The sequence below is a fragment of the Coffea arabica genome, chromosome 9e, assembly GCF_036785885.1.
Source record: "Coffea arabica cultivar ET-39 chromosome 9e, Coffea Arabica ET-39 HiFi, whole genome shotgun sequence".
NCBI classification, from domain to species: Eukaryota; Viridiplantae; Streptophyta; class Magnoliopsida; order Gentianales; family Rubiaceae; genus Coffea; species Coffea arabica.
The window spans coordinates 5283262-5295625 of record NC_092327.1 but is presented as its reverse complement, the minus strand read 5'-3'; the positions used below and the strand labels follow the sequence as shown (position 1 = coordinate 5295625).

At 32.4% G+C, this 12364-nt stretch overlaps 1 protein-coding gene across 1 annotated transcript; it reads right to left on the bottom strand.

Annotated features, from left to right (window-relative positions):
* Positions 1-10595: 10595 nt before the first annotated feature.
* Positions 10596-11383, bottom strand: LOC113710531 (uncharacterized). The gene has a single exon (XM_027233586.2). It carries the CDS (start codon positions 11221-11223, stop codon positions 10918-10920), a length of 306 nt encoding a protein of 101 aa, XP_027089387.1. The 5' UTR covers positions 11224-11383; the 3' UTR covers positions 10596-10917.
* Between the last annotated feature and the right edge of the window lie 981 nt (positions 11384-12364).

The following is a 12364-nucleotide window of genomic DNA, read 5'->3' as shown; positions in this document are numbered from 1 at the left end:
GTCCACCCCGTTCATCCATCAATGAAATATGTGGCAATGACGTGGCGTAGTCCTTAATTTGCATATTTGCTGAAATTTTGAAAAGAAAGTATTAGACGATGAAAGGAACTTCTTACAAAAGTTTGGTAATTAAATTACCTAATTGGTGGCTTTCTTCAAATACCCGAAATTGTTTCAAGCACAGCTTTGGTTATCTATAAGGAAGCAAGTTGACGAAGTTTGGATCAAAATCACATATGATGGGAATATTTGGGACGCAAAAAAAAAAAACAAAAAAAAATGTTACGAAAGTTGAGATTAAATTTTCAGCCCTGAGGAATAGCTCAAAAAAAATACTATTTTGAGCCAATCTTTGTTCTCAAATAATATTTAAAGGGCATACATGATCTCGAATAATGTTTCGAGCCAATCGCCATTCGGTCAATTTTAGTCTTTCAATTGAGACCCAAGCTTCATTCTCAAATGGTATTTTGAGAATTTATTTGGGAAGGCCATGAGGCTTTAAGTTTCTCAATTGACTGAAGCTTCTCGTAACAATTAAATATTGCGAGTAAAAAAAAAAAAAGTCTTAGGGCACCTAAATGTCAAATATTCACATTAAGAGACGACGGGCAGCCATAATATGATCAATTCTTGCGGTGGGAAGCTTCATGTGAAATCAATAAAGAAGAAGATACATGTGATGCTTAGTAGGCAAAGCTTAGTATATGTACCTCCAATTCGACTAGTTCATAAGTGTCTCGACAAAGGTGGTTATCAATAAGACTACGCAAAGGAACAAGTCTACAATGTTGAAACCAAATTCTTGAATGCGCAATGAGGAAACAAGCAGATCAGATATGACGCTAAATATTGGATTTGAAATAAATTGAAGCCATGCCGCGAGATGACTAGAAGGCCAGGTTATCCTATTGGTTCCGCACGTAACATGCATAAGATGCAAATTTCAAGTACCAATCACATTTGAGTCACCAAGGGTGAATCAAAATAAGCATGCAAAAGCCTTGCTGAAGTTTCTGTCAAACAATAAAGTACTGGAAGTAGAGCTTTGGGTACCTAGTAGACAGAAGACGGTGTCGTCAGAACACAATGGTGGGTAGGCGCTAATAATGGTTGATGCTAAGCAGCGGTAGTCGTGTTTTGACGAACAAGCAAGCAGTTGCTACAGCCACACTGGCGATAACCCGACGAAACAAAGAATAAAACTCGTTCAAGTTCTCTATTATTAATGAACTGGCAGCCGGGACTTGGCTATTTATAGTGGAGAATGGATCCTAAATCCTAGGGAAGATGAGCAGGGTCGTTGCTTTACTTCGAATAGAATTAGGTCTCTATATCAGTTGAAAGTCTTTTGGTCGAAGAAACACAATTCCTCGCGAAATCCTTTAAGTTTCGGGGAGATTGGCTCCGCACTGATGATGGGCTCCATTGCAGTTGGTTTCGGACTTCTAGATCGCTTGAACTTTGAGACTAACAAGGAATGGAAGTTGTTGATTCAAGAGTCCTAGTCATATTAGAGGAGTTTTGGATGATTTACCGCTCAAGTTCCCGAGGCCGACAAGGAGAAGTGGTCTTGAAGTTTGGAAGCGGTGGAGTTCCGTGGGTGATTGATAAACAATATGCATGGAAGATCAATTGGATTCCTATGATTTCGTTTCTGAAATGCCTTGCACGTGAATGATCAAGCATACAATATGCAAGGTCCCACGTATCAATATATTGGGCTTTCTTGAGGACAAATGGTCATAATTGAAGTTGATGGCCATCAATTTTATTTTAGGGTCCGGTTTCCTTAAATGACAAGTGAAGGGAGAATATCAATGTATTTCACTTAAACAAATTAATTATACAATCGAAACTTGTTCGTTCAAGTTTTACTCTTCGCAAACAAGTTTCGAGGGGGCATTTGTAGACAATGGAATTTTAATTAAATTCTAAAAATTACCATTGGCCTATAAAATTATTTTATGGCTTATTTTTATCCAATTGGATATTGCCGTATGTCATGTACACTTGGGAAAATTGGTTAGTAAATAGCCAATTATATGTCTCCACGTGTCAAGTTGAGGTGTTCCAAATCAATTCAAATTGCAGGGATATCTTCACCAACCAAATCATATCATATCACATGCCTATTGGATAAAATATCTAAGTATTTATTTCTTATTAAAGGGATAATATTTACAGTTGTTTAATCCAAGTATATTTCTTATATACTGTAATAGCTTGGCCAGTCAAACGGCGCCACGTCACGTGTCCCCACGAGTCTGGCCAATCGATGAATTACTTATCTCTTTATTAATAATTATAAAATGAAGAGATAACATTTGACTGGCATAGTCCTAATATGACTGCACGTCTTGCAAGACCAGTAAAGTGGTACACAGGTCTTCAACCTCTACCCCTTGCTACAGCTATAAATAGGGGTCTCTCAACCAAATCAAACACACAGACACAGAGAGGCACACACCAGGAGGCATCTCATACATTCAAGTGGTGAAGTTCCAAGCTATGAAGGTTTGGGTCTTCAATCTCTTCAAGTCTTCCATATATCAGGGCTTGAACCTCCAAATATTTTCAAATCCTTCAAATCTTCCATATCAAGATTTGAAGGAATCGGTGGTGGATCCAAGAACAAGCTGCGAAGCCCTTGAATTGGCATTCGAGGAGAAGAATCGAGGGAAACTCTCCACAAGTTCGAGAAAACCCCAGAGATTATACCTATATATTTTCCTAAATTTATATATCATATATTTGTCATGTATTTTTCTTGTCGTTTTGCAGACTTGAAATTTTATCGCGTACAGTCGGTTGCGTGACAACCACCTGAATACCAAAAAAAAGAATTAAATTAATAACAAAACAAGTAGACAAAACGAAAAGTCATATGTTTGACCATATATATGGTAGAGTATTCTGATCTCTTTGGCCAACTTTTTTTTAAGTTTTTATTTTAAGGTAAATGAGTGGCCTCAAATTCGAAATTTTTCACTTACATTCCCTGCTCATACTACTCAACTCATCCCTCTCCCTCTCTCTCTTTTTGACTGACTTGTATACATTTACATATTGTTTTATTATTAGTAATGAAAGGAATTTCCAGCATTGACCTTATAAAACACTCAAAACATGTCAATAAATAGGGTTTGGGTTGGTTTACCTTAATCTAGACCAGATCCATTAAATTAGTTAGACTCAAATCTACACCCAAACTTTCATATTTTTAAAAAAGAAAATCCAAACTCTGAGGTATCCAATAAGTATCCATGGGTATTTTTCTTAATATATAATAGAGAACCAAAGTAAAAGTATTAAAAATGTATATAGTTCAAAAATGATATACACAACGATGGACATTGGCCCTTCCCTCCCCCCAAAAATTTTTCAAAAATTCTACATGGAATATTATATGTAAATTTGAACTCTATCATTTTGTCCCCTCAACAAGTTTTTTTTTAATTAGTTAACATGTTTATCTCATTTAATTTCTTTTTAAAAATGTGTTATATAATTATTATATATATATTTAATTAATTATTATAACTTTAATACATTTAGTATATCTTTACATTAGTTAAGGCAAGGAAACAAATAATTGAAAAATAACAGGAAATTTAATCATGTTTGAAATTATATTTATACATGATTGACTTAATGTATTATTCAAAAGCCAACCTAAACGAACAAGCAAGCATCAATCTTTCCTCAAGTTCATTCAACTCATCTCAAACATCCACCCTTCCCAAAACTCCATGTTTTTCAAGGCAAGTTTAATTTGTTTTCCTTTACAATTCCTTTATATTTTGATTCATAATCATTCATTATTTAGACACATACACTTATTTTAAATTTGTGATTTAGATTTTATTTTATGATTATTAACTTGCCAATTGTTCTTATTCTAAGGTTGTACCTTAGAAATTTTCTGTTAATTTGTATAGGGTTCATGTCTGTTTATTGAATTTAGTTAATGTTTATATGATTTTAGTCCATGAGTTAATTTTCATCTTTTGCTTTATATTTTGTCTCTTATTATTAATAACATTTAGTGTTTAGTTATCGCCCATTAAACTTTGGTTTTAAGACTGATTTCAAGTTAGTGTGTATCGTTTGTTTTAATAATTTTGTGTTATTCATTGTTTGATTGTTCGCCTCTCTAAACCAAAATCTTGCATTTGTCACTAAACGTAAGTACCATCTAATTTTTGTTTTCAAATAATAAAATTAGAATTAATTTTTTATGCACTGACAATGTAGTAATTTTTTTACACTAACAACTTTGAATGTATATTACATGTGTATGATTTAAATTTTAAATTCGAATTCATGTTATGTGACATGATCTAAAACTACTGGTTTAAAAAATATATATATTAACAATGTATAAAAAAAGTTGTCCATAAAATTAACAATCAAGAAATTGAATACAATAACACGAACCCAAAGAAAGAATTATTTTCAACTGATTCTAGTTATACTAATCCTATATATATATATATATATATATATATATATATATATATATATATATATATATATATATGACACACGGATTTGGATCTAGGATTAGGTATAATTTATGGGAGTAGTTGCAAGTTGCAACTAAGGCACCAAGGGTTTCTTGGAATCTAGAAACACGTTTTGGATAATCAGAATTAGACCTCATTGATTTTCAATCTCAATTAGACCTCGTTGATTTTCAATCAAACAACACCCTAAATCGAGAAGAAGTCAATAACGGACAATGGGAAAGATGCTTAAAAAAGCTACATAAACATTCCAAAGAATCATCTTGCACATCAGCATTGTGATTTGACCAAGGAAAATAGAGAGCTATGGTCCTTGGGCATTTACAATGCTGCTTTAGAGTACCAACTAGTCAACTCAAGAAATTTCCAAGTGCTCGCATATATCTGATTATGCTATCTTTCTCAAGTACAAATGAAGGTAATCAATTTAAAAACTTATGAAAAAGAAAGTAATTGTCACCTTTTCCTACATCATACGTGGATGAAGTTTTTTATAGATGTTATTTTTCTCAAGAAGACTTCTTTTCGAAGATCTCTTTTATAAATGAAGGTAATCAATTTAAAATTTTCTGAAAAAAGAAAGTAACTATCAACTTTTCCCACATCATACGTTGATGAATGCAAATGATAAGAAGATAGATTTGAAATAACAACTAAAACTATGTGGCACGTATCCAGCCCTATTTTAAATATCAATTGGAATTAGCCTGAAGTTCTTGGTTTGAGTGTTATAATTTTAAGTTTATAGTCTGATCACTTGTCGTTGTCTATCCAAAATTTTGTGAAATAGCTGTGATTTGGTAGTATTTAATTCATCACTATAGGCTTTAATCTTACCCCAAAAAGCAAAAAAGAAAAAGAAAAAGAAAAAAAGAAATATAGGAAGAACGGAATAAACTAATTTCCTAACATATTGTTTACAGTATCTCTTACGATGCCCTCAACCATCTAAATCTCTCACACTAACTACTTCCTTCCCTTCTCCCCTTTGTATACCTTACCTTCTGCTTCATACCTGTTGCATTCTGTCCTTCTACCTCTTGCTCCCATGACCTGAAAAAGGTTAACTAATCTGTGAATTACTTGTGTAAAAATTGGTATTTGTTTGTGAACATTTGGCAGTATACAAGGATTAGGGTTAAAGAGAAAGTAGAATAGTGAGGATTTTTTTGATAAATAGGCATAACAAGATGACTTGAAAGTCAATCAGAATGTGACAGTTATCTAATTAATGTCCTGACTAGTTGAATCAAATCTTAAGGAATTAAGAGAGTATGTTTAGTGGGAGGCTAGTTGGAACTCAAATGGTGTTTGGTGCATTGGTAGTGCCATTTGGGCTGTGGAAATGTTGGTTAATTGGCTAGTGTTGGAAAGAATTTGTGGTTGTTTGGATTAGGTGTTTGAAAAGAATATAATGAAGGATATTTTTCATTTCTTTAATATTCTTTTTAGAAGTATAACTTAAAATGTTTGCTGAAGGTAATTTTAGTTGCTTCAATCCAGCAACAGAGTTAAGCATAATATTTGAAATCTTAAGAGTACTAAGTGAATTTATCAAAAACTCATACGAGGCTTGTGAATCTATTCTTTTTTCAAAATTTCAGATTTTATATCACAAACTTTTATGAAAATTTTGAAATTCTTGACAATGGAACTTTGTGTTTGCAGGTATTACAAATTAAATGAATCAATACGAGTTACATGATAGAAAAATAGGCTCGTTGGATGAAGTGGTTAAACTATTATCGGAATGAGGAGAGCAAATTCCCAAGAATATGATGAAAGCAATTTAGTCAAACCAATTTAGGGCGGTTTGGGGTTACGGTAATTTATTGAAAAATACTTCCCTAGTAGAATTTTAATAAAAGTACTTAGCTTAAGTGCTTTTAGATATATTGTTTGGAAACATAATTCAGTAAGTACTTATTCTATTAAATAATGTGTAATTTGAAAATTTTTGAAAGTATTTATCTTTTTATTTGGTTCATAATATAGGATAAGATGATTGAATTTGATATTTTATTTTTTAAATCACAAAAACCACTTTAAAAGCACCAAATTTGAGTTTTTGCTAAAAATACTTTTAACACCAAAAGCTCTACTCCTAATTTTATAAGATGATGTTAACCAAATATTTTAAAAGTACTTTTAATAGTTAAAAGTATTTTTTTACCAAAAGTACCGCAACCCCAAACGGGGCCTGAGGATAAAACCTGTACATTCAATTAAATCTACTTTATTATCCTTTTTGGTCCATGGGTTAATTTTTGTTTCTTTTTTTTTTTGTGTTTCCTCAAAGTTTCACTTACAAATTAGGTCATATGTTAAAATTGTCATTTGGCCAACTAGAATTTTGGAGAAAATACGTTATGCCGATTGCATATTGGATAATCATATCTTACTTCGTGGTAATCGTTGGACAATTGAACATCCAGTGGAGTTTTTCTTGCCCCTTCAATATCAATATTAGCACTTCAGTGCTTCATATTACCATTTGTGTCAAGTTGAAGATAAATACGATTATCTTCACAACAATTTACATATTTATCTCCATAATTTTACAATAGATATATTATTGCCCAATTCTCAACCGTACATTATCTAAATTTCTACAATTGTTGATCCCCAATCTTTTACAATTCTTACGCAAGTGCATTACCCAACAAATAATAAAAAAATAATTCCAAATATTAACCATCAACTTACAGAATGATATTGCAATAATATTTTTAATATTCATAACAAAAATGTAAAATCAATTTTCATACAAAGATAAAATTCTAGAAATGCATTTTCTATATTCGGTGCATACATATGGGGCTGTGCTTTATCATTAGATTGAGTAATGTGTTACAAATTGATATCACAAAAGATTAAGTGCTACAATTACTGTTCCAGGACACAAATTGCAAAATAGTGATAGTTTATGCGTGGAAATTGTTAATTAACCCAATTTTTATATGTGAAATGCACGACTGTTACTTGCTTATTTTGCTCCCAAAATTCTGCCATTTGCTAAAAAGTAAAGGGCCTTCTTTTGCCCCCACATATGATCCCGTTGGCATGTGACCGTTGCGGCTCGCAAGTTGGACATAGGTGATAGGACTCCGCAGTCAACAGAAAAAGAAACGTTGTGAATCAATCATACTGGACCTAGTTTGCCCTCTCGTCTTGGAGGAGGGAAGGCAAAAAAACAAAAAAAAAAAAAAAAGGGGGAAACAAAACACGGCAAAATGGACCAAGTTTATTGAGTTGTACAAGGTTATATAGGTTGCTCAATTTAATAACACAATTTTTTTCCTAATAAATTAGTAGTCAGTAATTTTGAAGCTAATACTGCATTCTGAATTGTTAAGGAATTTACCACTTACAACGAAATTCTGTCATACTAGTTTCATAACTTAATGTGGTCAAACAGAGTCTAAGCACATTAACCATCAAATCAAGTACTACTTAATGAACAAGTAACTGAACAGGAAAAACTCGGATGCTTGATAAATTATCAGTATGATTAAGAAATTTATGTTGTTTGGCAACAGTGTTTTTATTTTATTTTATTGGTGTACGCTTACTTCTGAGTGCGATCGAACTCAAAAACGGATCCAGGTTCTTTGCAGTCACAACCTTGATTACAGAGAACAGTTTAGAGTGAGAGATTGATGCATTTAAATTTGGATGGCAGGGATTAAATTTTGGGCACAAATTTTAATAAGTGAAAAAAAAAGTCAATTTTGGGCATAAATTTTAATAAGTGAAAAAAATTGTTATATTTTTATACATTATTATTTTAATATTTATATTTATTATTTGGGAAAATGACATGTTTCATCCCTCACATTTCACAAAAATATTCTTTTCGTCCCTCACTTTTAAAATGAAGCAATTTCATCCCTGACATTTAAAAATTAAAGCTATTACATCCCTGAACCTAATTTTCAATCTGAATCAAACGATCCAATAATCCAATAATAAATTTCGAAGATAGAATTGATAGGTCACTCGGTCAATTTCATTATATTCACATGACATTTATCAAACCAAAAAAATAAATATTATAACATAAAGGCCATTATTTGTTTTGGAATAGTCGGGTTTTTCTTTTGAGTAAATCTTTTCATGCACCGTTAGTATATTCACTTGCGAGTCTAAATGTGTATCATAAATACAAAATTTGGTGTTTAAATTTAAATTGAAACGATATGGTAGGTACATAAAACTATCAGTGTATTATTGACAATGTAAGAATTCAAGTTGAGTTATATTCAAGTTGAGTTAACCAAGTGATCTACCAATTATACCTCCAAAATTTGTAATCAGGTTGATAGGTGGTTTGATTCAGATTGAAAATTGGGTTCAAGGATGTAATAGATTTAATTTTTAAATGTCAGGGACGAAATTGCTTCATTTTAAAAGTGAGGGACGAAAAGAATATTTTTGTGAAATGTAAGGGATGAAACATGTCATTTTCCCTTATTATTTTAGTATCTACATTTGTTGAGTTGTGTATGTTGCACGGTACAGTTTTCATTGACAATTATAAAAGCCCTTGATCCCTCGACAGCTTACTGCTGCTGCAGAGACTACTCAGATCCAGTGGGACTCTGAGTCTATATATTTGCGAGTGGCAATTGCACCATACAGGATAGACGGCAATAACTAACAAATGTACACACTAACACAAAATATGTAATACACTACAATTTTTGTTACTTGTTAAAATTTATACCCAAAATTCAATTCCAACTAGCCAAACTCAAATTTGCCTTATCCCACAATGAACTGTTCTATTGAGATCGCAGAGAATCGGGATCCGCACCTGCGAGCCAAAGCTCATTGGCTTAACGACGTTAGTCCAATTGTCTGGTTCCTCGAGAAGTTTCATAAACGTTGTCTTGTCTAATCCAAGTGAACAAGGCACGAAACTTCAGAGATGCCACAACACAAAATGCAATTCGAGTAAGGGTAAAATGCACTTTTCATCCCCAATATTTGGGACTTTGAACAATTTGGTTCCAAAAATTTTAGTCCAAACACATTTTATCCTCGTAATTTTATATTTTTGATCAACTTTATCTCTAAAATTTTATGCAAACACATTTCATCCTCATATTTTCATAAAATTGATCAATTCAGGACAATCGAATGATTGTTAATCAATTTGAATAGAATATCATCACATGACTAGCATGTCCCTTTAATAATTGTGTTGTTAATACCTAATTCGGTTATTTATTAAATTACATAAATAATAATGAGTGTGTTCAGATAAGAGTTTTTTTTTTTTAATTTGTGATATGATGTATATGAGATAAAAAAAATAAATTGGATGATAGGTAGACAATTTGAAAAACATGTATATGATACAACAAAACAAAATTTTGCAAAATAAATGACAATCTAAAAATTTTTTCTTTCACATTAATATTTTTCTCCAATTAGTTGTAATGGGATTGTTTGAAAAAATTTTCCAATTGGCCATAATAGGGCTATTTCTTCTCCATGATGTCGTTTCCTCTCAAACTTTTTGTACAATTTGTGATTAAGAAGAGAGTAACAGTGGCTAAAAATTTCTTTTTTTTTTTAAATAATAAAGTGAATTAAAAAATATTTTTTGAGATTTTTGTTGATCCAACGTTTTTTTGTGCTTTACTGCATGCTATAGTCAAGTGATGATATTCATTCAAATTACTTGACAATCCATCAATTATTCTTAATTAGTAAAATTTATGAAACTATTAGAATCAAATGTGTTTGCATGAAATTATAGGGATAAAATTGGTCAAAATTATAAAATTCTGAGGATGAAATGTGTTTCGACTGAAACTTTAGGGATAAAATTGTCCAATATTCTAAACAATGGGGATGAAAAGTGCATTTTGCCCTTACGAGTAATGGCGAAGTCTGGTGGGTCTTCCAATCAAAAACATTTTAGCGTGTTCACCTCAGCACTGTCATCAATCAAGAACCCAATTGAAATTTCTGGTAATTCGTTCCATCAGACTAGTTTACAAGAAAACAAAAAAAAAAAAAAAAAGAAAAGAAATCAATGGTGGAAAAAGCAATGGGTTCAGAATCAAAGAATTTCCTCAATTGAAAGGGGAATTGGCATTCTTCCGTCAGCCAAAAACAATAGACTTTAATCAAGGAAAAAATTAATTGTACAGGGCAGTTCCATTAACCAAAAAAAAAAGAAAAAAAGAAGCTAGTCAATAGTCCAAATCTCCACCATTGCTAACCTTGTTTAAAACTCAGCCAGTAATAGAAGATAGTAATACAAAAGAGGGCCGCAAATTTACAGGAATAAAACTTTCTTTTTACTGCGATTTCCAAGAAATCTGGATACAGAAAGGAAAAGAAGTGTTGAAGGTGATGATCTGACGATCAATGATCAGATATGACAGCCGCAGCAGAGGTAGAAGAAACAGAGAGTTCCGACCAAAACCACAGCCTCAAAAAAAGACACAATCTTGAAAAGAATCACGTCAACAAACCACAAGTGCAAAGTGAACCTCCTTTTCCACCGTAGCCCAGTTGAGAGACTCTTGGAACTCCACCTCCCTGAACCACCAGGGCCGCCACTAGCACCTCCACCACCATCACCACCACCACCACCACCACCACCACGACGTCTGCCCCTGCTCTTTTTATTCAGCCTCTTGAAGAAAAAAGGGAAACTGGGCTTTTTGAACTCCATTTCCTTCTTCTGAATTTTGGGATCTTCTTTTCTTGGTTAGAACTTAGAAATAGTTTTTGGTGTTTTCGTTTTCGGTTTGGATTCCGGAGTCAATTGGCTCGGAATATTATAAGAAGAACAGAGGAGGGGTAGTTTGGGAATAATGAGGAAATAAAATTAAAGTTGTACAACTGTTCGAAGGTTCCGCGTTTGCGTGGGTCAAAACGTCAAAAGATGGGGCTGTCGTGGGAGAGTGAGTGCGTCTAGAATAAAGGAAGAAGCCCACTTTCACTATGTAAAAAACTACAAGTGATAATTAATTGTTTGAAATATTTTATTTCGAATATTGGAATAATTATCAACTATGGACCCTATTTGCAATTGATTTTTTAATTTTGTAAAAAAAAAGATAATTTGGAAAAGCCAAAATCATCTTTCAAGACTCATAATTGAAATAGTTATCACAATCGTAAAATACCTTTTGTGCTTCTGAAAAGGTCCACAAGTGCAAAGAAGAAAACTTCTACTCCGTATAATTAACCTATAATTTTTGTTATAAATTAATTTTACAAGGATTGCATGTCAAATAGTAGTGCAATAAGGTTAAAATTTATTTTTCTACTACTTTTTATGAGGAAAACTTCTTTTTTTTTAAAAAAATTATAGTAGGGAAGGAGAGGGGCTCAAGGAGCGGGGAGAGAACAAAGGAAATAGAACTGAGAATCTCTAATTTTTGAAATCTCAACTTTAATTAGAACTATTAATGGGGCCGAGTCAACTCGATCTTGGCCCACTTGACTCGATAAAAAGTCTAATGAGCCTCACCTTTCATTAGACTGGACTGAGGTTGAGATTAAATATTAAGTCCAAGTTAAATGTAAACCGAGATTGGACCTTATTAGCTTTAAACTCAAAATAGGCCCGGCGCATTAATCAGTACACGTGTGTGTGCGTGTGTAATACATTTATACTCTGGTATATATAAAAATGAATTTTTTAAGTCTACTAGCTCTTTCTCAATTCAAGAGTTAAATTTAACCATTCTGTTGCTTTCTTGAGGGCCAAAATTAGCTGAAACTCTAACTTTCTTTTTGATTTAGTAAATTTTTGTATTAGTATGATATTAGCTACTTTTTATGTGCCATTGTTGGTGTAATGGCTT